Source organism: Apis mellifera, linkage group LG1, assembly GCF_003254395.2.
Source record: "Apis mellifera strain DH4 linkage group LG1, Amel_HAv3.1, whole genome shotgun sequence".
Lineage (NCBI taxonomy): Eukaryota > Metazoa > Arthropoda > Insecta > Hymenoptera > Apidae > Apis > Apis mellifera.
Window position 1 is genome coordinate 23,598,179 of NC_037638.1, and position 25,853 is coordinate 23,624,031.

The 25,853-nt window shown below is 42.6% G+C and overlaps 1 protein-coding gene across 4 annotated transcripts in view; it reads right to left on the reverse strand.

Annotated features, from left to right (window-relative positions):
• The window catches only part of LOC408645 (glutamate receptor, ionotropic, kainate 2), a 218,096-nt gene that overhangs the window by 132,949 nt on the left and 59,294 nt on the right, over positions 1-25,853 (reverse strand). For all 4 annotated transcript variants that reach the window (XM_016910874.2, XM_006571433.3, XM_026446071.1 and 1 more), the window contains 2 exons: positions 20,838-21,026; positions 17,775-17,930 (listed from right to left, as the gene is read on the reverse strand). In XM_016910874.2, coding sequence (XP_016766363.1) covers positions 17,775-17,930; positions 20,838-20,910 — 229 coding nt within the window. In that variant the 5' untranslated portion in view covers positions 20,911-21,026. The remainder of the gene's footprint in view (positions 1-17,774; positions 17,931-20,837; positions 21,027-25,853) is intronic.

Consider the following 25,853-nt stretch of genomic DNA (forward strand, 5'->3'; position numbering starts at 1 on the left):
ATTCGTTCCTGAAGCTTTCATCAAGTAATTTCTATACATGTTTATACTTAGATCGTGAAATTCGCGAAGCAAGGTGTTTTAATTTTTTTTATAGTTCGAAACCAAAGTTCGAAAGCCAAGTTCGAAAGTTCGAAGGGGGAGGAAGCTTTCGGTATTGAACTCGGTGGAAAAGTTTCTATGATTTAACCATCGGTCCTCGTCATGTCCGACTCTTCGACTCTGCGTCACACGCAGATCAAACTCGAGGAACTGAAAAGCAGACGTTGAAGGGAAGTTAATGGAAATGTCTATCGTCGAGAATTTCCTCCGCGAGATCCTCTTCCGCGAATCCTTATTAGAGATTATCGGTTTCGGTGTAGCTTCGATACTCGCCCAGTCTCGACACTCTTGCGCCGTAAATTTCCAAGTTTCCTTCGAGGAGCACGTTAGATGAAACATTAAAACGCAACGTTCCCCCGGCAACGGTGGAAGAATCGCGAGATTCGCTTCGATGAAACTCGAGCTAGGGTTAATAATATTCGGATAACGCTCGCAAACTTTCAACTTTCCGATTAAGTAGTTGACGATTCAATTACCAAACATGTGATTGATGATTATTAAATAAGAATCGTTCCTCTATCGATATCGACGTAGAAACGTCTTGCGTACAAAAAGTCGAACTTATTTATTCATTTTCTATATCGCAAATAAGTTCCTCGTTTTCGAACACGTTGAATATTGAGTTTATACACGTGCGTGAACTGAGTGGACGATCGTTGTTTCGCCTGTTGCCCTCTTTTCGAACCGTTCCTTTGTTCCCTATTTCCTTTATTAAATATATCCTTCTCCATTTCGATCGAATAATCTTCACAACGATATTCGTATATCGCATTTCAATTGTATCGAAAAGCTGGATGAAACGGGGATGAAGAACTAATAATAATAACTCGGTTTAAATTTTATCAAGATCCAACGTCCGAAAAAATCCAGGAAAATGACTTTATAATAAAGGTATATATGGCAAATCTATTAAAAATTCCAAAGTCAGGAAGAAGAAGTCGGGAGGGAAGAAGGAGCGAGACTGGAGGATCGGAATCCTGGTTGCGGCGCGTATGCAAAGCAGGGAACGGGGGTCCACGGGGCTGTAGCTTAATGAAAAATCGATGCTCCCTGTGGCTGCGGCCGCGTGCAGCAAGTCGGGCCCGGGATGCGTTCCTTGGTCGCGGTCAAACGCGAAAAGGGTACGGCGACCGAGAAGGGGAGGGTGGACGGTATCCACGCGCGATAAAAATCCTGCGGCTATGTAAATTCCACGTCGTTGAAACCCAGCGGAAGATTAACAGAGGTTCAAGCTCCGCTTTTTCCCTCTCTCACCGTCCCTTCTATTCACCGTGCCTCGCAGTGCATATATATAATACCGCGAGATTTCGCATTCTTCCCTCCACGCGTAGTGTATATACAGAAAGAAATATATAGAAGAAACGAAAGTAGAAATAAAAGTGTTCGCGTTTGCAACATCTTTTTTTTTGTTTTCTTTCTTTCTTTCTTTTTTCGTTCGCTTTGTGATCAAGCATTACTGAGAATTATGGGTCTGTTGTCCTTTCCACGTTGTTACGTAGACGGATGTTGGTATGGATGATGAAGTACAAATTGAACAATTTTTAACATACGATTGTAACTAATCTAGAAAAGAAGAAAAATATGTTCGAATATTAACTTTTCTTCGCGGAGAAGATCAATCAAGGAAATTTTCAAGCGACGTTTCAATAATAAATTCGAAGCATTCGTTCTTGTAACCAATTTTTTTCGTAATTTCTCGAATATATAACGAATATATTTCGTCTCGCTGGTCGCAGATTTAATTACCCACTATTTGTAATAATTTGCATAATGCATCGTTGATGCACCGTTCCGCGGGTAATCTGACATGGAAATATCGCAAACACGAGAACCGTGTTCCACACCAAACAAAATCTGTAACCTGCGTGCTCGTATTATAGACACGCTAAAATCACGGTGGATTCGGTGGGGCGGACGAAATCGATTTTTACACACCGATAATTGCAAATACGGTGTTAAATCTTCCCGTTGAAACGCGAAAATTATACACACCGATCCGACGAGTTTGCCTGTAATTTAACTTTACGGATAACTGTTTACAAGTAATTTTCAGCCGTAGTAGAATTAACCTAAATCATCCCCTATATATACACAGTGACGTAAATTCTTTTTAACATATGGAAAAGTTATTGTGACTTATCGTAATTTCTCCGGTAATAATCGAGTTCAATCAACAATTATTGATAACTCTCTTTTCGAAAGCATTAGTATAAAATATCACGCGAGAAACAAAACTTGACTGATCGCGTGTAACACAGTAATCCATTAAAAACTTCAAAAAACGTACTTTAACGATAACGTAAATCATAGATCAATCGGCAAGGATCAATCGTCGAATTAAAAAATTTTCCTACGTTCCAAATTATTAAAAATTCTCGAGCCGGAGTCGACACGAAAATGATCGACCTTGAACGACGTTCGACGAATGCTCTCTCTTTTTTAATCGCTCTCGTTTCTGCTCGACGAAAACGCGTCCGCGACATTGATTTGCGGGGGAAGGGGTCGCCCCTCCCTCCATTCTTGCCGCGTCTCCCGCGGGAAAATGCCGCCGGTTATAACCGCGCTGGCCGGCATTTGCATCGGAAAATTGCGGATTAACGATGCGCGCGCGCGCGATTGGCCCCATTCCCACAGCCTTTCCAAACCCCGTCACAGCGCTATCCTTTTGTTTCTTCTATCGGAATGCTTTAACGAATCTCTTTCTCCTCTGTTTTTCGCGACAACGCGCGCCAGTTTGCGCGGAATCTATCATCGGGTTTATAAATGGGAAAACGGAGAGGAAATGCGACTATATACAGCCTTTCCAGAGATCTTCTGGTTTCTGGAAGATAAAAAAAGGGGATTTAATAAAAGTTATTTACAGAGTGTTTCGAGCATTCGAGAAATTACTTTTCGAGAAAAAAGAAAATATAATATAAATGAAAAGCGAACGAGAATTACACATATCAATTGTTTAAACGTGATCTTAAATAAACTTCTTTCTCGTTCAAGAAGAGAATCGGTGCACGAAAGCGATTGAAACGAAGAAGATTGTTGGACGAAAAGAACGTTGTTGATTGGTGGAGAAAGTACTTGGAAGAAAAGTAGCGTTGGAAGGGGAGGAAGATCGAGGAGACAGATTCGATGGAATCGTTCCCTGTGAACGTGGCGATAGCCCTTTCAGTAAGGTTTCCCGATTTATTGTCGAGCGCACGTTTTTCGGATCTGGATCAAAGCCTAGCTTGTTAGTTGGTGGGAAACCTTAGGCAGACCTTAGGGAATCAGCTGTGAATTCACGAATTCGATAACGAGGATGATGGACAAGGAACAGCGTAACTCGACGATACGTTACAGTTGCGCAACCACTCCAGCTTGCATTTTAAAATCTCGTATCGTAACGAAGAATATGGAACGCGAAATATATCAGGAAATCTCGCGTATACTCGTATATATTCTTGCGTTTAGTTTATTTACGGAACATTGAAGATTCAAAATGCGTACTCAAGGCCGTAAGACTGCGGAACGAGGCAGGAATACGCACAAAATACTGAAATTTCCCATATATTCCCATTATGGTCCATAAAATTTCGAGCGAGCGAGCGAGGAGAAAACGACGTCCCGAAGATATTTCAGAATCTTCGAAACCTGAGACCTTCTCGGTTACATCTTCTTTCTTTCTTTCTTTCTTCTTCTTCTTTTTTTTTTTCGATTCACGATTCACTTACCCTCGCAACTTCTCTCTCGACAAGAACATCTCGAGCATCCCCTTCTCGAGGATCGATCGATAGTCGTAAAATAAATCAACGTTCGAATCTCGAGACACGAGTTCCATCAGGAGCAAAAGTAAAAGACAAAGGAGGAGTTTTCGAGAGAGAGAGTTTTCAAGAAGTCAATGCTCTTAGATGTTTACTAATCAATGTTGACTCGATATCTCTTCCAGAGGATCTTATTGTCAAACTTTCTTTACGCTTTCCACCGCGAAATCCGATTAACTCTCCTCCTCCTTTTTTTTTTTTTTTTTGCTTTTCAACCTCGTCCTCCTATTCTTCTATTCAATTCTCATCGTCACGCAATGCGTAATTCGTTGTTCTCGTTGCGAAAGTAATCGGGAAGAGGGGAAGGAAAACTTTCTTTCAACCGCTTTAAGAGGAGGGGTGTAAGAGACAAAGAGAGCGCCGGGTAATTATGACCATTGTGTCACGAAAGAAATTAATCAGTTTTCAACTTCGCCGACGGGGAGCGGGCTTCATTTGTTGAAAATATTTTTTTTTTTCCCCTTCGATCGAAAAGAATCGAGATAATGAGACGAATGGGTGAAAGTTTAAGAAAAATCGACTCGATATTAATCTGGAAGGAAATTGATATTCCAATGAATATCATCGAGAAGGAGAATTAAGATCAATGTAAAAGGATAAAGGTAAACGTAATTATTCTACTGTCAGGTTTCACCCTCTTCTTCGACGCGAAAAGAAAGAATTATCCCAATCTTTGTTGTTAAACTCGAGTATATACGTGGAAACTTGTCGCGGTAGTTGTAAATCTTTGACGGGTTTTCTGGATAATTTTTCCAACCCAAGCAGAAAATATTGAGGCTCGTTCTTTCGGCCCTTGGTAATAAAATATTCCAGCCATGGTTGAAGAATTGTCCTCTCTTTCTCTTTTCTTCCCCCTTTTCATTAATTTATCGCTCGTGATAAAACGCTCGTGGAAGAAAAGGTATGGATATCTTCCTTCTTTTGTTATGGTAAGCCAGCCTTTATTAACGTCCAACTCCACTCGAATAAATTGTACAGCTTGTGCCAAAATTTGGGTATCCTACAACGCCAAGAAGAAATTCATCGCACGAGAAATAATAAAAAAATTTCGAGATATCGTTTGTATCTTTTCGAAATATTATATATTATACGTTGGAATTTTTTATTGCTTCGAAACGATTTCTTTTCCTTCCTTTTTTTTTTTTATATCCGAATTGATAATTGCGTAATAAAAAATCGGAATCAGGATTTTCCCCTAGATATTTTTCAATCGGTCCACGTTTCGTTAGAAATATTGGAGGAAAAGCGAAGGAATAAAAAGAAAAGATACGAAAGAATGAAGGGAGAAAAGTTCACGCGTTGCGGGATTATTCCAGGGAGGCGAGCATCAACGGAGTCATTGTTATAATTGTTTTCTTTCAAAGAAATGTTCGTCGATGACAATTAAATTTTGAAATTTGATGAATTTATTTAATCGAAGAGAAATTAATTATTCAAATGTTCGGTCGCATAAATTAACATTTGTACGAAAAAAAAAATAATAATAATAATTTCATTGCAACTGATTTGTTGTTATCGATGAAAATTTCATGAAAATGGGAAATTTCAATGAAGAATTATGCGCATAATTTTGAACGAATTTCTGATGTGTTATTTGTATTTTGCATTTTTTACATATCGAAATATATAATAATATAGAATAAAAAATATCCGTGCTTACGTTCAATTCAACTCGAAAAAAGAAATATTTATATATGTTCGACGATTTCTGTTTTCTGAGAATACACGCGGGTATCCCTCGAAAGTAAAAATTCCCGTTTTAATAATAATAAAATCTAAGCCGGGCAAAAAGGAAGGAGAAGAATTCTTTTTAAAAAAATAATTTCAACATTTCATTGTACTTTTACAAATCCATCTCTCAAAGATAAATTAAGAAATATCGCGTCTCATCTGTCCTTTTATCGCGCCTGTTCCCAAGACGGATTTCACCTTATATCGTGCAACAACGTGGATCGATGACGCAAACGAAAATGAAAAAAAGAAAAAAAAAACGAAAAAAGGAAAAAAAATCAATGATATCGCGCAAGAGCAAGAGACAAAGAAAAAGGAGAGAGAGAGAAAAGAAGAAAAAAACGCGTTCTCTCGTGAATTCGAGATTTTTTCCGCGTCCAATAAACACGAAAGGGCTCACTCCCATCGAATTTTCAATGCGGCCAACTCTTCCGAAGAAATATCACGTGAATGACGCCATTTGAATAACCGTGTAATTGAACGTGCACGATCGGAACGATTTTTCGAAATATTCGGACGATCGAGGAGGGAAAAGAAATGCGTTTCAACGAGCGCATTGAAACAACGAGAGAAAGCGCGGATGCATCCTCTTATCGCGTCGATTCGAAATTTCGATGGCGAGAACAGTGCTAGACTCGAGATAAAAACAAGAATCGAGAAAAAAAAAATTAATAATTGAGAAACTCGAAGGTGATGCGTAGAAAATTCCAATGAAACGTTAGAATATTTTCGCGGATAATCGATCGTGGCAATATTGGAAATGCAAGGGGCGGCAATTTTGAAACTTGAAACCGAATAATCAAACGAGTATAATTGATCGGGTTCATCAGATGGCCAGTCACGCCTTATTAAGGCCTCCCCCGTTTAGATATTCCGAATCGTTATTCCGTCCCTCCTTCTTTCTTTCGCTTATTGGGATCCGTGCCGTGGAATAAATCATCGGGACAATCATTTGTATTTATTTTCGATATGCCATTATGAATCACGATCTCTTTCCTTTCGCAAAGATATTTTCTACCAAGACCATCGAAGAAAAAAACAAAGAAAAAATGGAAAAAAATCAACAAATCGTCTGGAAACAACGCGTCGTCGTACTATCCATTTCGCACAGTTAATTACGACAAACGTGATCGCGATTTGCGCACGAGGGCGAGGCAAGCGACGCGGGCCGTGGATGGACGATTCATCGATTATTCCTCCCGACGCAAATGGCGTGGACGTGCCGGAAATAGCGGGAATTCTTCGGCTAAACTCGCGCCATCAAATGAACCCTCCCCCTCCCGCGCTCCATCAACGCTCCCTCCCGTTCCCGTGCCTCGTTGCGAGCGAAACGAACGACGAGAGAGCCATCGCGAGAGAAACCGGCTGAGACACGCGGGACGTTCGCCGCTTACCGAGTTTCTAATCTCCAACTTGAACCGCCAAAGATCCCTCCTCGGTTATACAATCGAGACTCTGCAATTCCAAACTTCCCTTTATCGAGTAGGGCTTCGAAACCAACTTGCGCGATAAACCGTTCGCGTGTACCGGCGAGGATTACGCGAATCACCCGTTCCGTCGTTGTTTCGCGGTTGAGAGGCCGTGACGAGAAGGGAAAGGAGAGGAGAAGAAAGGGATCAGGGTCCCGCGAGCGTGGAACTTGGCCGGGAATCCGGGTATAAATTAATACAAAAGAGTGCGGGCAAAGTCTTGAAAACTCGGCGAAAAGTCGTAAAGCCGTGCATATTTCACCGGCCTGTTAATTAACAGACAGCCTTCTAGGACGCGGAATTATTTCGCAACGAGAATCCCTCTGGATCTAAGCGAGGGGGAGGAAGACATTGCGAAATCCTTTCATTATTCCCAGCACAAATATTCTGAACCGCGTTGAAACCGTCTGTCCGAACCGTCGCAAACCGTCTCCTCTTCAACTACGAGAGACGTTCAACTGGACGTGGCTGGGTGGACGCGATATGACGCGATACGATCCGAAAGTGGCGTGATGCGGCGTCCGTGAGTCGTCGTAGCCCCGTGTAACAGGATGCGATACGTCTTACCAGGATTCCCGTAAGCCGCTTTGTAACGAGTCTCTCGAGAGAACAACTTCATCCTCCTGGAGGCGAGATCAATTTTTCGTCCCTTTCGGTCTTTGTAACCGTGTCGCGGGACAAGTTGCGGGTGAACACGATCATTCCGTCGGATAAAACGCGCTGTTTCGCTTCGACGTCGCTCCTTCCAAGATTAAATTCCTCATTTGGAGAGATTCAGTTAATAGTATCATCCAATGCTCTTTCTTCAACAGTGTGATGATGATGATGAGAGAGTTGTTTTAGGGCGGTACACGCAAGAGTGTCTATAAGGGAGTAGACGACAGAGCACTAGATGCGTAATTGCGAAGAAACTATCAACCATTCACGATGAGACTTCTCTTTCGAGTGAGGCACAGAAAATTCCTTCTTAGTTTACAATTGGAAGGATAATAGTTTCATGTGAAAGTGAGACACGATTATAAACAATAATATCGCCAAGTTAAGAAAATTCGTGGAATTAGAATGATGGGTTGGTTGAGTCAACCGTGTCAGAATTCTTGGAATCGGATCTAATCAGGCTGAAATGTAAACTTGATTTGTTTGCAAGCTTGGCGATATAATAATAGAAAAGAAAATTTCCATACAAAGCAATTTCTTGGAATAAGTTGTTTATAAATCTGGCGAACGACTTTCCATTCACTTTCTATTTTTTGAAGTATGGCTATTAGAAATATTATATATAACTTTTGTATATACAAAACAGATAGGTTTGAGAATTGGCGAAACGAAAGGAGTATTAAAGAAAATTGCGCGAGTTCACGCGTGGAAAAAAATGTAAATGGAGCACTTACATCACGGGTGTCTGGCAATGGTAACGAATAACATCCGCATATACCGCATCGACCGCATAAACAGCGAATTCGGGGCCCTCTCTCCCCTTTGCTGCGACCGTTAACGTTGTTAATTAACAAACAGCAACAGTGTTCGCACCGCTATTTCCATTACAAAGCGATACGACTTCATAATGCAGGATCAGCCGGGCTCATATTAACCCGCAAATGGCCCCCAACCCCTTCCTTCCTTCCGTCGCCCCCCAGGATGGGTCCCCAACCGCCAAGAATTTCAAGTAGGTTTACTAAACAACGAAAGAGAAAGACCACCCGTGGTGGTCAAGAATGAACTTTCCATCCTCGTTGAAGTTGTTTTAATTTGTTTAGGGAAAGGGGACGCCTCGTGGCGGAACGAAAAAAGAAGACGGCTAGAGGGGGAGGGGGACGTGCGGCTAGCCAGCGTCGGATTGCGAGTGGAAAAAGGGTAGAGCAGGGGACTTCGAGAGACTAGGAGATGCGGCAAACTAAAGTGTTCTTCGAGTATCGATTTTCTTTTCTCTCTCTCCCTCTTCCCGTTGTCCTGACCGGGCAAAATTAAATCGACGAATAGATTGTAGATTGCAGATTCCATCGAATCGATTAACGAAGAATTTCGAATGAAATCGATGCGATCGATGAATGATTCAACGGAGACGAAAATACGATTGATAAATAATTCATCGAACCGATAAATACGCCGTACCATTTATAATTATTCAATTATTAACATGAGCTTTTCGGCGATCGATGAATTATTATTACCGTTTTTATTAGGCGAATTATAATTTTATATCGTAATCCGAAATTATCGGGGACGCTCGAGTTAGTTGAATTTTATATCGACGATATAAATTATACGATAACAACGGGGGAATAATCCAAGGAAGCGGATTCTTGAGAGCTCATCTCAGCCAATTAGAGGGGGTGAATGTCGTCTGTCGGCTTTATTCGACTGCTATACCCGTGGATCAATGGAAAAGAGAAATTCCTGGCGGCAAGGACGGCGGATACGACGACGAATCTCCGTCTATTCGATCCACGCTCGAGGGCAATTGTTTCTTCTTCCGCTCAGATTTCACGCTACGTCCTCTTTCCCTCCTCTTCCTTCTCCCTCCTCGGCTCACGTGTACACGAATCCCGGAGAAACTCCCGGAGATCTGATTTTATTCCGGGATAGGGTTGGAAAACGCGTGTGGCAAACAGTTTCCGGTAAAACGTTAAACGCTCGCGTGTCGTCGTATTCGCGCGACACGTTTTCTAAATCTAAACGTGACGAGAGAGAGAAAGAAAGAGAGAGAGAGAACATGTGTGTGTGTGTGTGAATATCTGGAATCGTGGATATAGGAATCGTGCAAATATTTAAACGTCGAATGTTCAATTCCGCGCGGTATCTCGTTCCACACCCTTGTCGATCGTTGCAGATCAGGTCAGAGAGACGTGACGTCTTAACGGAAGCGAAATGTGATTTCAAGGAGGAGGGATCGCCGATGGATCATCGCGCGTTTCGATATCGAATAGAAGAGATATCGAGAAAAAAAAGAATGTGATGTTCACGACGAACGAGACCAGTTCAAACGAGATATCGTTTCGAGAAATAAAACTATTTTCATCTTCGTTCTCGAGGCATACTCGAAATTATTCGTTACCAAAGTTGGTTGGTTCGCAACGAGAAACGTTCATAGAAGAAAGGAGGAATAATTGTGCGCAACAAAGACAATAAAACAACAACAACAATAACAAAGACGACGAGGAGCAAACACGGCGCTCGTCACGGCCTGATAAACGTATAAACAGGTGGAGGGGAGGGGGATAATTTCGATTGGAACAGCAGGGAACAAGAACGATAGAGTGGAGGAATCGGGAGAAAAAGTGGCGTTTAATTATTTTCTTGAATCGTATGGCCTCCGCGGCGTTCCCCACCGTATAATTGAAAAGCTGAAAACCGTAATTATCGCGGCGCGTAACTGCAACTCGCGTTCACACGTCACGTAATCGCGTGAAAGATAGGAAAGTTATGGCGGTTAAAGGCCACGCTTCCGCGATGCATCCGAACTAAAAGTCGCCATCCTGTGGTGACATTTTAACAAGAACTCAAGGCTCACGCGAGTCACGATTTAATCGAATAGCTTACACTTTCCAACACGTTTCTCGTACCTCGCCTCGGTTTAATTCGTCGCGATATTTACACGGGGGCGTAATTTATCTCCCTTCCAGCTCCATAAACGAATTACGAAAAAGAAATATTTGTAACAAAAGTTGCATTTTTAAATCCCGCGTTTGATTAATGCTTTTTCTCTCTCTCTCTTTCTTTCCTTCTTTTTTCAACCTCTTTTAACCCGTAATCCCATAAACGTCTTCTAATTTGCTTACCCTTGTTGCAAGTTGACGATGGAACGGCAACAACGAGAGTCAAATTGAGAAGAATTAATTTTTTCTCGTGGAAGCATCGATAACTTTGCGCAATTTTACTTAAATGTAAAAGTGATCGAAAAAACATGAATCGCCATTTCTGAAATAAAAAAAGAAAAAAGAAACTTATAATATCCGTAATATGTAAAAATCAAATTCCCAAATATTTTACAGATTTATTAATCTTTAAGGATAATTATAACTTTGATTTAAAGCATTTTTTTTTTTTTTCATCTCTTGACCGAACACGAAATCCATCGATTTCTTTCTACTTTCGTAACCTCCCCTCCCCTCCCCTCTCTCTTCAACTATTCTCGTAGTAAAATTTTCGCGAAAACATTTATCGTATCCGGCAACTGGGTGGAACAACGTTCAAGCCAGAGCTGTTCGCCCGGGTCGAGGTAAGCAGTCTGTTCAAACTTTGCTTATTAGCCGTACTCACAATCATCTAACGCGATAGTGGCATATTCAGAAGCAAGCAGGGCCGACGTTGTTCCGCGAGAAAATCGAATCTCCGCTGGAAGCTCCGGTTATCCCTTGTGGCTGCACCTGAAAGCGTCTCAGACAATTTCCGGCAACGGTAGACTTCCTGTTACGCGCAACTCTCTCCTCTTAAACCTCTCCCCTTCCGTTTTTATCCACTCGCTCGCCTACTTATTTCCTTCCTCCCTTTCTTTTTCATTCTCTTTTCCTCTCTCTCTCTCTCTCTCTCATTTTTTTCTATCTCTTTTCCCCCGCTTTAGTCCATCCAATCCGTATCGAGATATCCGCTAGCCTTCGTGTCCATTCGAGGGAATAAAAACAAAAAAAAAGAAAGAAAGAAAGAAAGAAAACATTTCGCCATCGTGAAAAGCCTTTACATTATTCATCGGTCCGCCGTTACCTACTTTACTGCCATCTTGCTTCTTATCCCCTGATATCCCTATTCATGTCGACGAGAGCTTCGATAACACGTTGTCGCGTGATTTTTTTTTTTCTTTTTCTTTTTCTCCTATTTTGAATTAACGAAACGTGATTACGACTGAATAAAAATGATTGTTAGTGTTCGTATTCATAGATTATGACATGTATATTGGATCGAATAGTTTGAACGTAATGAATTATTCGAAACTCGAAGGAATTTCGACGATGGTCTCTGAGAATAATAATATACGGAATATAATACAGATTTTATCGATTTTATTCACGATGATATTCACGAAATATTTAGAATATCAATATCGTATTTTATCGTGTGTACAAGAGACGAGCAAGCATGTCATCATTGCGGTTTAACCACCGGTTTCAACATCATTATGATTCGGCAGGTTTGTGGTTCTAATGATACAATGCTCACGAGAATTGTTATTATGAGATGCGCTCCGCAAATTAATTTATCGAATTGTACACACGAAATCACGATCTATCGTTAACAGAAAATTGACGATTATCATTTATTCAACATTCGCGAATGCAAACATTTTCAACACCAACGATGAAGGATATTCACAAATATTTCTACGCATCCGCCGCGATCCTTTTCTTTTTTTCAACCACACACGTTGCGACACACGTTCCAAACCCACGTCATAACACAGCGCGCATACACACATCTATATATCTATATATCGTACGATCTTTTCCCATTTTACCGCCGTAATCGTCAACGTCGAACGAAATTGAAAAGGAGAAGAGGACGACAAATCGCCGCGTTTAAACGTTGCTCGTCGCCGGTTTGCTCGCGCTGTTTGCACGCTTGCTAATGACTATGCCACCTAGTCGTCCCGTAATTACTCACGGGATTGGTCGTGGCCGTGTTTAATCGTTGCCCACAAATCGACGAGCTGTTAATCGAGAATAATATAAACGATGGAGTAAATGTTCCAAAACCGTGTGCTCCGCGCCGATACACGGAATTACACGCGCAACCTCGAAACAACGAGATTATCCCTTCCCTCCCTCGTCCGTAATTCTTTCCCACCGACCGATTTTCAACCGATTTCATCCTCGAATTTATCTTCGATTATCGATCTAATTAAGCCTCGTGCTCGATTATTTCCATTTCTTTTTTTTCTTCTTTCTTTTATTACGCGCCCCCATTTCTCTCTCTCTCTCCTCGATTCGACGGGTTGTCCACTCTTGATTGATCTCTTCGCTCAAAGACGAAGGATGGAAGAGCGGAGTTCAACCCGGGAGGCCGTAAACTTTGATTCGCGGCCAGAAAATTGTTGGAGGGCTATTACGTTTTAATTAAACCAGCTCGGCAACTACTCGGCCAATTCTAACGATCAAGCTGGCCGATAAAGCTGATCAAGCTGAAATTGCGTTTACGCGAATCCATTACGATTCTCTGTTGAAAATCCATCGGTAATTTTCGTATATTATAATCCATCCTATATCGGCGATATTAAATTGATTTCGCTTCCTCGCAACTGATACATCTTCAGAAACTTTCAGACAAAACCGTCGTTCACTTCGAATCATGTTGTCTTAAAAAATTTCCCGACCAGATAAATAGATGATCCAATTTCCCTTCCTCCCCTTCCTCGTTACTATTTATTTCCACTTATTTTTTGGAAAACTCGAACCAAGCTACGGCGCAAACAAATTTCATCGAAAAATCGATATCCACTATCCACTTCGATTTTCTATACCCCGTTGAACACGGTTAATTCAATTTCGACTCAACTACCCTTACCCCTCCTCCCTCCATTCCGATCGGTATCCCCCAGAAAGAAAGGAAGGAAGGAAGGGAGGAAGAGATAGAAAGAGAGAGAGAAAAGAGTGAAACAATATCGTATCGTGGCGGAAAGTTAACGAAGAAAAGCAATTTCGCGGGGCGAAGACGACATTCTTGGGGACGCGGCGCGCTATCGCGCCCAAGTTGAGGAGGAAGCGACGCGTTATCGTCCTCTCGCGGGCTTGCAGCGTGTAACAACACGGTGGAACGATGTTTTCCTTCCATTATGCTTAATTGGACGGTGTACGGTTCCAAAGGGAACAGGGACAGTTCCGTGGTAAGCGAAATCGCCGTCAGCGTTGAGAAGTTGCCGAATACAACTTGGTGCGCGAACTTGAGGGAAGGAAAGAGAGGTTTAAAAGTTGGGAGGAAATTAGGAAACGGGGCTTCGTTCAACTCTTTCCTTGCGCTCGAGAATTATTATTTTTTTTTTTTTTGGATCGGACGAGTAATTGGGCGAAACGAGGAAGGGGAAGGAAAATTGAAAATTTGCATTCGACGAGAAATATTTCGCGATCGTGATCCCGGTTAACAGTCGGAGATTAATCCTCGCCTTTGGCCCCGTGGTGCGAGTGATAAATGGGGAGGGAGATGATGCCGGGAATACGCTTGTTTCACGATTATCGCGGCGATCGATCAAAAGTAAGATTACTTTTTTTTCGGCGAAGAGGATTAAATTCTGGGCAGGAGAGAGATTATAGTTTGATAAACTTTCCAAACTCCCATCTATCTATCCAAGATTATTAATGATTTTTATAAAGTTTATAATTTACATCGGATGAATTTCTTACTTACGAGAGCCAGCTGTAGCATACCGGATGGAGAGTATAATACTAAACCTCATCTTCATTATCTTATGAGTAGAAGGAAAGGTAGGCGATAAAAATGTTTGTATATTTCTTCACGTACGAGAAGAAACGAACAGAGATATTGATCATCATTCGTCATATCGACCACGTCACGTCTCTGTCATCGAACGAATAAACACGATGAAACAAGTACTCCGAATATCGATCAACAACTTTTATATCCGACCATAACGACTTCTTTCCCTCCACAATCCCCGCGTTATTGCATTACGTATCACGATCAGACGCAAGTTGAAGTCCGGCCGCGAATAATCGAATCGGTCGTGTCCCCGTCGCCGACCTTCCTCCTCCTCAGCCATTTTCCAAGGGAAAAAGCAAGGAGAGCGAAGAAATTCCGGGATAGAGGCGAGCACGGCCATAAAACCGTATTACGCGGAATCGCGCGGAGGGAGGGGGACACGGGTCGGAAACAAAGGCGCCGATACTCGGTCGTGTTTCTTCGTCATATCGTAAAAACGCAGTAAAGGGAAGGGAAGCATCGTCCGCGTTTTCTGCCTCGAAACGAACGAGGAGGGAGGGAGGGTTCGTTGGCCGAAACGAAGCGGCGGATCGAAACCGTGTCGAAAACCGATCCGCGAATCCGCTTTTCCTCCGAATTCTCTACCAACGTTTACGTATTTCCCTCTCCTCTTCGGGTGCAAAAGCATTTTTGCCTCGAAAATTCGATGATGCGCAGGTATTTCTCCAGGTATAATAATTGTCAAAGTTGGAAATTGAAAAGAAATTTCTGATCTTCCGAGGGAAGTTGCTAGGAGAGATCGAAGAATTGCGAGCAGTCTCGCGACGAGAAAGGATATCGCGTGGATATCGACGACAGCTACGTCGCTCTATCGAATCTAATAAATTGGATCCACTTCGGTTACGCGAAGAGTGGGTTTAATGGAAAAAGATTCTCGATAGGGCTCTTTTACTCTTCGATCCACTCTGCGTCACGAAAGTTGTCACTTAACTTGTCACACGTAGCAAAGATATCATTAAGTTTTCGCGTGCGCACACACACGCGCGCAGAAGAAAGAACTTGTTTGTCCTCTTACGCGAATAATATCCCCATGCGTCATTTATGACAGTGCATTAAAACGATATATCGGTCTGCTCCAACTACTTGTACACGGCCGGCTTTTTACAGACCGCGAATCGTTGTCGTGTCACCGACAAAAGAGAGATTTGTCAATGAGATTGCCCTCGGGACCGGTGCTCGTGGAACCACGCCAAAATCTCGATCCATCGAGTAACAACGCGTGTACGCGTGATTTGTCCCGTTTACGGGTCAGCCAAAACTACTATGGTGATATATATATACGTGTGTGTGTGCGTGCAAGAGCTTAATAATTTGGCTTAATAAATTGAAGGGCTTAATTCGATAATTAGTCAGGTGACGATCGGCCGACACGCGAAAATAATTATCGCTGCTCCGCGGCGGCGGCGGATTTCTGCAACCGATTAATAAACGGCCGCCGACGTTTCCCGTTTCCAACGATTTCCAACCCGCCACCTGCCATTGTGATAACAATTATTCCTAAGCCATTCGATCGTATAATTACGTTCGTTTTCGCGATTGCCTCGGGCCGATCCGATACAATCAACGCCCAAGGAAATTAACGATATTTCCTTTCAATTAGTCACATTCGATCGCCCGAATTCACGATCAAATGTTTCCAACGTTTGCGCGGAAACGAGAGGATTTTTCACTCGAGGATAATTATAAATTGTTCCATGTTGTCTATAATTGTCCAATTGATCCATTCGATAATTCATATATATATATATATACGATAAGACAGAGTGAAAAAAGTAGCTTCAACCTTTTCCTTAAAGAAAACAGGAAAATATCCTGTGATTTTTTTTAATTCGTCGTAAAGACGAGGGAGACGAGTAGGGGAGTAGAGGGGCCAACATGGTTATCGACTCGGCGGGAGACAACGGCGAACCGAGATAACATTGTTAAGAAACTTTTCTTGGCCGAGGATACGCGACATTGACAAGAGGGGGACGCGAGCTGACACGGGAAATCTGCAGCGAGGAAACGCGAGTTTATTTTCCCATGTCGGGGGAGGAACTTGGAAAATAGTTGTCGTAAAACGGAAACTCGTAGGGAAACCGGCGTAGGGAAAATTCTATGGAAGTTGGATTATCTTCACGGGTGTTCCCCGTTCGAAAAGTCTTCTTGGAGAGCGTACGTGGCTTCGAACCACGTAACCATGCGACGCTTGGCAAAGTAATTCCCTTTGTAATTCACGAAAACACGCAACGAGGCATCTTATTAGTTGTTATTCTTCCCTCTGCGAAACTTTCCTCTTTTCTCTCGGGAAAGGCGCGAAAGAGATTCGATTAGAAATCCGCGGTTTGACAACCGCGTGCCACCAGCCACGCAAGAAGATACCTATTAAGAGTGGGTAATTACCGCGTTACCCGATTAAACTTCTACCCAAGGATCAAAGTAAGTCAAGAACTCGAGGTGTTTAACTCCCGCGCATATTCGACTAAACCCGATAATGAAACCCCCCCCCCCCCCCTCCCAGTCTATTTTCCGCTTAACGATTATCGAATTTACCTCGATGACTTCGCAAACACGATCATCTGTTAATCCGGAAACCCGTTCCCCAAGTCTATTAATTACTGATTACGATAGCTGGGACGATAGTTTTTCTTCAACCCCTTTCTCGTTAAGATAAATAAAAAAATCAGGGGATTGACGATCGGTTTAATGGAGAGTTTTTCGTAGTTTGTCGCGAGGGCTCGTGATTCAACTCGGCTTTTTTTTTGTCTTCTTCTTCTTTTTTTTTTTTTTTGATTAAAAAACTCTGTTTTTCCATTGTTATACATCACAACAGGTTCATATTAGTTTCGGTATACCGTGATTGGCCGATGTATGTTTGATAGAGGTGGTCCTGCCCGTTTTTGCTGCCTATTGGTTTTTCGCTTTGCCTGTCCATGTCACCCGTGAAAAATATAACCGTGTGTATCCATATATGATGCAGATCGATAACTAACGCGAGTCAATATTTCACCGAATAACACTAATTTCCCCAAACCATCCGTGTCCAATCTCTGATCCGTAATTTCTCTAAATTAAACCGTTGTTGAAAACACGGCGATTAGAGGAGAGGAAATAATCGTGGATCCGATTTACCCGGTTAAAATCGAGACCTTTCTCCCTTCGAGTCGAAAGACATTAAATATCCGTGAGGGAGACCGGTTTGGAGGGTTGGTCGATGATGGAAGAAGAGAAGAAAAACGGAGTCCACACGCACGCACGCACACACACATTCGCTCACCTCGCTTCGAAGCGTGGAAACTGTCCTGCGGTTTTATCTGCTCAATCTGGGCGCTGAGACGGGACTTGGGCAGGATATCCCGGTTGGCGTTGATCTTTTCCACGGCATAACGAAAGGCCACTTCTTGCTTGTCGTCCGACGGATGAAACAGCCCACCTGGGAAATCACGCATCCGTGTTAAAGCGTTACTTTTGACGAGGAGCGAGGCGTGAATATTCCTTACTTTTTTCCCCTCGCGCGGGGATATCTCCCTTTTTTCTTTTATTTCGATCTTACGCCACGAGGCGGTCGAAATAACGCCCTCGCTGAGAAAATAATGGAATCTAAAAGTTTACTCGCCTCGCGAGCATCCACGCCTATTAAATATTGACCAATTCTTTCGACGAACGCAACGACTCTTCTCCTTCCTTTGCGAACGAAAAGAAGATTTTTTTTTTTCTAAAAAATGTGGACACTTTCTTACCTTCAACGATCGCTCGAATGTGCGAGTCGAATATTTCTTAATAATTGAAATCGCGTGGATCGATAGGATTGTAAGGAATTGTTCAAGGATGGATCGTGAAAAAAACACCGCAATCGTACGGTGTTCGAAGGAGGAAAGATACAGTTTTTCCAGGGAAAATGGGGCGAATTGCCAACGAGGGAGAATGGCCGCGTAATTCTCGTGACGTTAATATGCAATGAACGTAAAGAAGCAGATAAGGCAAAAATAGGTCAGTAAAAAAAAGAAAGAAAGAAAGAAAGAAAGAAAAAACAGAAAGATAAAATGAAAGAAGTAGAAGGATAGGAAACGTTGAAACTTCCAACTGTCCGGTATTAAATAATTTTCAACATTTTTCGTGAAGTTTTTAACAAAGTTAAATAAGAAAAAAACAAAATTTTGATTCTATCGAATCGAGATAATAATTGTTATTCGAATCTTGGAAAAAGAAAAAGATTCTTCAGAAAATAATTGACGCGAAGCAAACGAGAAGTTCTCATCTCGGGCTCATCTCATCTCGAGCGAGTTCGATTCGATCGAATTCAAAGCGGAAAGGAATTGGCGCCATAAATTGATTTTAATCTCGCGCGCGTCATAAAGTAACTTGGCGAACATCTGCGCCAACCTGACTCCACAATTTATAGAATTCACGCGATAGATTTACGTCTCTCGTTAAGGATGGGCATCGATTAATTTCCAGAAGTATCCACCAGTATCCAAAGTATCGAATCCCGATAAAGGGAAAGGAAAAAAAATAAAAAAAAAAAAAAGGAAAAGAAAAGAAAGGAAAGGAAAGATCGTAATAAAGACACTAGAAATCCGGATTACGGGGAGAGAGAGGAGAGAGAGGGAGATCATAAAGGGAGACTGAGAGCGAAACAAAGGGAAAGGAAACGTTAATCCTCGCGGCTATAAATCTCGGTCGATTTGGCACACCACTGAGTCGAGATAAACCTTAGAATTCACCGTAAAATTTTACCCCTCCGATGGAACTGGTTATCGTTACGTTTCTACCTATATTTCCTCTCAGGCCTCGTCCCCCGCCGAGAGTATCCTCTCGCGAGGAGCGTTTAATCGCGCCGAGATCGAGTTATGATCCGGCGTAAAAAGGCCGTTGATATTATCGATTTGAAAAAAATAAAAAAAGAAAAGGAAAGAAACGAGGTTTCGCTGGTTAATTTATTTCGATCGAGTGACGCCTTCCTTTTTCACCCATCTATCTAACGCTTCGTCGAATTAATAAAAAACTTGAATATTCATCGATTGTTAATGAATTATTTCGCGTACGAATCTCGACGATGCGAAACAAAAAAGGGAGAAAAAGAAAACGATTGATAAATTGATATCGATACAAACGATATTCGTACTCGTGGAACGAGGGTTTAATTACTCGTGCGAGGGACGAATAAAGAACGAGATTATATAATTTTATTTGAGTGGATAAAATGATTAAAGGAAATGCTTGGAAATTATTATAATATAATACGTAGATCGTGGTTTTCCTTTCCTTCTCGATGACATCGATCGACGATAAATCGGTAAGAAATAACCAGATTTCGCGAGTTTCGAATTTAAAGAGAAATATTCGTTCGCACGAGGTATAATTGTAAAAAGCTAATACTAGTCGGATATTCTATTGTATACCGCCAACGACTGTTTGTTAAAAGTTTGACAAGTAGTTGCGGAAAAGTGAAGTAGCGTGTTCTGCGATAAAACGATACAATAGCTGTTCAACGAAAGCATGAAAAGTCGCGCAACGACACGCTCGCCGTTGAAACTCTGCGTTGTTAAGCTGTTGCTATCGTTTACACGAATCGCAAAAAGGCGATTCTATCACTTGAACGACCACCTACCGGTACTACAACGTTGCCCGCATTCCCAGCATTCCAAGGAGAACGTTTCGCTTTGTCATCCCGGTTGCCTGACCGTGCACCGCTGTTACTACTTACGCGGCAACAGACACGCGTGTAGTATTTTCAGGGGAGGAGATATTGCACACTGCGCCCGATACCATTAATCTTTCGTACGTTCAACGTGAACAATACAAATATTTACAAACAGCGAATAAACGTGATAATTCAACAAGAATTTATCTCGAACGGATTGATATTATTTAAATCTTATAAAGTCCTCGCCATTTTATTCTTTTTTTCCTTTTTTTTTTTTTTTTTTTTTGCGGAGGTCTGTCCGAACTTGAAGGGATAATATCTGCTTAACGATGATCCCTCCAATCTAAATTTGACAAGGATTACAGAAATTAAAGCCTATCAAAGTAGTCCCCTAGTTTAATTTTTAAAAATTACCCTTGAATTTTTTCCCATAAGAATTAATGCAATACGAGTGGGTACAAACTCGATCAATGGTCGAAATCTTTGATCGATCGAGATGTTGACCTCTCGAAAAGAAACGGTATCGATTACAGAATTTCGTTTCTCAATTCCGAGAAGGTGAGAAACGCGAGACGTGAGAAAGGGATATAAAATGGTGCACGGTTGAAAAGGGAGGTGGCACGGGAGCAAAGTGAAAAGAGAGAAGGGGAGCCTTTTAACTCGAGAAGGTAGAGACTGTAGAAAGATACTCACCTATCCTAATGATATCAGGAAGAGCCGCGGCGTGGGCGGCGAGGAGCGCCAGCAGGAGCCACCTCGCAGCCATTTCCGGTTCCGGTCCGCTCCACCGTCTCTCCCTCCGCCTGCGACGCCACCGCCACCCCCCGCGCCCCCCGCCTGGGAGCCTGCGCCTCCTCCCTTCTGCCGTGGAGACTCACACCGCTGGAAAACAAGATGGGATGGCGAGTTCATTAAAATGCGCCGCGCAAACCTTCGCGTCCGGCCCTCGAATATATCCCCTGGCGAGGAAAAGAGGGCGGAAAAAGGAGGGGGGCGCCTCCGCGCTGTGTCACGATGACACCGTAACGACCGGCGTGCCACGGATTAGAGAAGTCGACGTCCGTGCCAACCGTTTCGACTCTTGTCGCCCAAACGGAAACGAGGGCAGCGGATAATCGGATAATAAGATGCGATTCGATGATAATAACGACGATAATCCGAGGGGAGAGAAAAATTTTTCTTTCTCCTTTCGAAGTTCGTATCGAGCGATTCACCGATTCGAATTTATCGTGGGTCATGTTTTTTGCATGCGATACGAGCGCGAATGTCATTGATTTATCAAATTTCAAACGGCCAGATAAATTGACACGGGAAAAGGAAGAAAGAAAAAATCGTAACGAACTCGAGAGGTAAACACGAGTTTTGAAAAATAATGATAAAAAATAACTGCGGGCCGATTTTTAACCGTTTATAGAAACTCGAAACAGTTTAAAAATACACGGATACGCAACGGTAATTGATTTACTCTTCCGATATTTGTATAATACGAATCCAATATTTCACGTGTACGTGTTATTATATCCTCGTTCAATGGGAGGACAATAAACGAATGATTCGTTCGAATACTAAAAATTACTCGATATTTCGTAGAGGAATCATTCGTGGAGGAATCGTAAGACGGTGGACGAGGAGCATCCCTTTCATCGTCCTGTGCGACGACGACGACGACGACGGCGACGATGTCGTTTTATAAGAGAAAAATGGAGGAAAAAAGAAATCGGTGTCACGCAACAAAAACCAGCCCAGACGCGACGATGTCGAAGAATAAGTAAGACAGCGTGGAATAAAACCGTTGGAAAATAAAAGCAACCGCTGGCGCGTTTTTTTTTTTTTTTTTTCTAAGCTTCAGCCTCGAGGCTGTTTACGCTCGCGCGACCGCTGCAAACACACAACAATGTGTACAGGCGCGAATGTATATGTCTCGACATCGAGCGTGGGAAAAGTATGGCATCGTAACGCAACACCCGAAGAAAATGGAACCCGTGAATGCTGAATACGACCGCGTTCAAATCTCACGTGGGCACAGGAGGGAAAAAATTTTTTCCATTTTTTTCCCTTTTTTTTTTTCATTAATTTTGTCTCCATCTCTACCTCTTTCTCTCTCTGCTTCTCCCTTTCCTTTAATTCGATCCACGAACAAAACTTCACATTTTTCCACCTGCGATTTTTCCTGTTCGCGCGATCTACAATTTCCCGGCCGGAATCTCCCGTTTCGAAAAAATAATAATTTTTCGCGACCAGCCTCCCCCTTCCAATCGCCGATCGGGAATCCTCGATACACGAGGAGGACGTGGCGCAAAAAATCATTCCACGATCTATAGCCCCGGTGATTGTAACGTGAAACAAGCGAATCGAAAAAAAAGACGTATAAGTCAAAGTCGCGGATTGGATTTTTTTCGGATTTTTGTTTTTCCTTTCTTTCTTTCCTTTTTTTTTTTTTTTTCACGGAACGAGGACGAAAAAAATCCGGCGAATACGCGCGCTATTGAGTTTGCTTCGAGTTGTTCGGATCTCCCTGTGAACCGATACTATTTGCGTTCGCGTATCATCGCGTATAGGATCGCGAAATGGAATAACGCGACGAGTTTAACGCGTTCTTAAACGCTTACACGATCGGTCGAGCCCGTTCGCGATTTTGTTTCCACGGATGGAGTTTCGATCGAAATCTGACTCCATGTAAAATTTGAAACATTGAAAATTATACGTATACGTATGTGTACGTGCGTATGTGTACGGTATCTCGCGACCGAGATAACTCGGCAAATATTGACGGACGGGATAAAACGGTGGAATCAAGCTCGAATAATTTCGCGATCCGTACGTACGTACGTGTAAATAAAAAGTGGTATTGCGTCGACGGGGACAGCCTGTGGATCCTGGTAGAATTATGCGTTCCATTTAAATTTCTCGGGGCGGAGAAAAATTTATATATCGCGGATCCTATACGTAGAGTGAACGAAAATATTCGGACGCTGAGGTATGGTTGACTTTGACGCTCTGTATATTTGTTACCTGTGGGTAGAAAATAAACTTGAAAACCTTCTCGTTCCCCTCTTTTTTCCTCCCTTTTCCATTCGATGATTCGTGACTCAAATTCTCTGTTTCGACAATAAAACTCGCGTCAACTTGATGTGAAAATTATTTTTTACAGAGAGACGGAATTTTATTTACTCGACCATCGTCCTCATATAGATAAGAAAAAAGTCTTAACCTAAGTATCTCGTCGTCGAAAATGCCGAGTGATTTTGCCACTTCCTCTAACTTATTCACCGTGTATCCCCTGCGAGGAATCGAATCGTAATCTTATTCCCGAATCGAAATTTTCTAGTAAACACGGGAAACGCGCAAACACGTAAAATTGGAAGGTGAAAATTTAAAATTGCGCGGATCCCTTCCTCCGCGACGAACAAGTATTCGAGTATTGGAGAGCGCGGACAAGACACTACCAACCTCCCCTACTTCCCCGGTCGGTAGCCAATTCTCTTTCTGCATAATTTATCATTCTCTCCCTTCGTTCCTCCCTCCCCGCTCGAGAGAGACGTTTTCACCGAGTGAATGGAGTGGCTCTCGTTCACCGAGATACACTCGTAAATTTTCGAACGCGAACAACAACGGCCAATGACATATATATATATACGCACGCAATCAGCCGTTGCGATGGATCGTTATCATAAATTTGAAAATTACGATTCATCGAGGCTGACACCGCGAAAGATTCGAAGGGACGCGTATCGGCCGAGCCTTTTAAAGCGCTTATGCGCTGGCGATATTTTTACGAGATCAGAACACGAGGAATAAATAATTCACAAGTGGATTATTGAATTCAAGATTCAGAGATGCGAGTTTGTTTTATCGCGGGATGAATACGGGACGATATAACGGGACAAGATTGGAATTCAACTTTGAAAGAATACGAGGGGAGGAAAGAAGTTTGGATCGATCGTTTCAACAGCTGTCTTTTTTTCGAGAAGTTTGGGACGAGTTTGAAGCGAAATTTTATCGAATTATCGTTCTTCGAAGATCATTTTGTTTGGACGGACAGGAATAAAAAAAAAAAAAAGTTGAAACATCGAGGATACGAGAAATGAAACTCTGGCGAAATCATTGCCAGCCGGTATGATACTCGTGTTGATTTCACCGACGATGGTGCTCGACGATTCGCTCTAACTCGAGCTCGAAATGAAATTACGCCCGGCATTGAAATCCCCGCGAGGAATCAGAGTGAAACGATTCTTGACTTTAATCCACGCGTAACGAACGAGCCAATTATCACCTAATTTCCCACGTCTCGTGACCCATTCCCTTTCCGCATAATTAATCGATCTTCCTCCGCGAATCACGACGGGTTCTTCGTGATTCACCAACCGCCGCCGTGTTTGCGGGCCAGGATGACGTGAGCGCATCCGTGAAATTTCCGATACACACCCACGATCCCACGATATCCCGTGTAATTCGGCTAGTATACCGTCAGGGACCGTCATCCCTCTGACACGCATTCCCCATTGATTTTCGTCGTTTCACCGAGTTCCAAGCGATCCGTCCGTCCAACCGGCCGGATCGAGACATTTGCCCGGCCAGATGGCAAACGGTACGCACAGATGCGCTTTAACATACGCTGCAAACATCTTATTAGACGTTGCTTCTTGTCGTTGAATGATCGGGGAGTGGTCGTGGAGAGGCGGAAGTGTTTCGAGAAGAAGGGAAGGGATAACATTTTCCGATAACGAAGTCAGTTCAAAGGTGCGGATCGAATTCTAATGAATTTCCTTTCCCTTTGTCCCACACGGATCCTCCTCCTCCTTTCTTTTACTCTTTCTACTCCTTTGGCGCGTAAAAATTTTTATGCAAACACGTTGGATCGTTCGTTTCTCGTCCCGCCCTCGTTTCTTTCTTTCAGTGGCTACTTTTATCCATCTATCGTCATCGCCGTCTTGGTAACGAGGTTTACGTCTCGACGCTTCTCTTGATCACGAGATAATAAATTCCACGGGGGGAGGGGAGAGAAATAGAGAGAGAGAGGTGACGGGAGAATAGCTAGTCTCGTGCCACGCCTCGACGGACCTCGATATCGATGAGTTATTTTTCGAGGCGGCTCGAGTTCGATGAACTTTGTCGGCAACTACTCGTCGATCGGGACGAGTTGATTAAAACGAAGGACAACTTTCCGGTTTTTCAAGATTGGGTGGAAAGTTGGGAGGAAGTTTTTCCAGCTGGAATTCGATTATCGAGTTTGGACTCGATCGGTGGTGAACCGATCTCGAGTTAGATAAAAAAGAAAAAAATTAAAGCGAATCAAATTTCCTTCCTCCATTTTCCTTTGCTTTATTTTGATTTAACGATTTTCCTCCCTCTTTTTTTTTTGGAAGAATCTAATTTGCACGGAACAAAGAGATATTCTTTGCGCATTCGTGGAGAGAAAAGAAGTGGCCGGAGATGCAAACTTCTTTTTCCTCCCCTTGAAAAAGGCATCACTATCCTTGGCTAAAGGATTTCCTCGTCCCCCTCCACCATTCTCGTTTGCATCTCAACCATCCCCCAAACCATGATTTCTCCACCAACCTTCCTCCTCCTCTTCCTCGTTGAGAGTTACTCGCATGGAGAATAGAAATAACACTCCGCTCGAGCATGGCGTCGAGAAAAATCCTGAAATTCGATCCTGTGTACTATCTACAATATCTATTAAACTTTCGAATATTCGATATATTTATT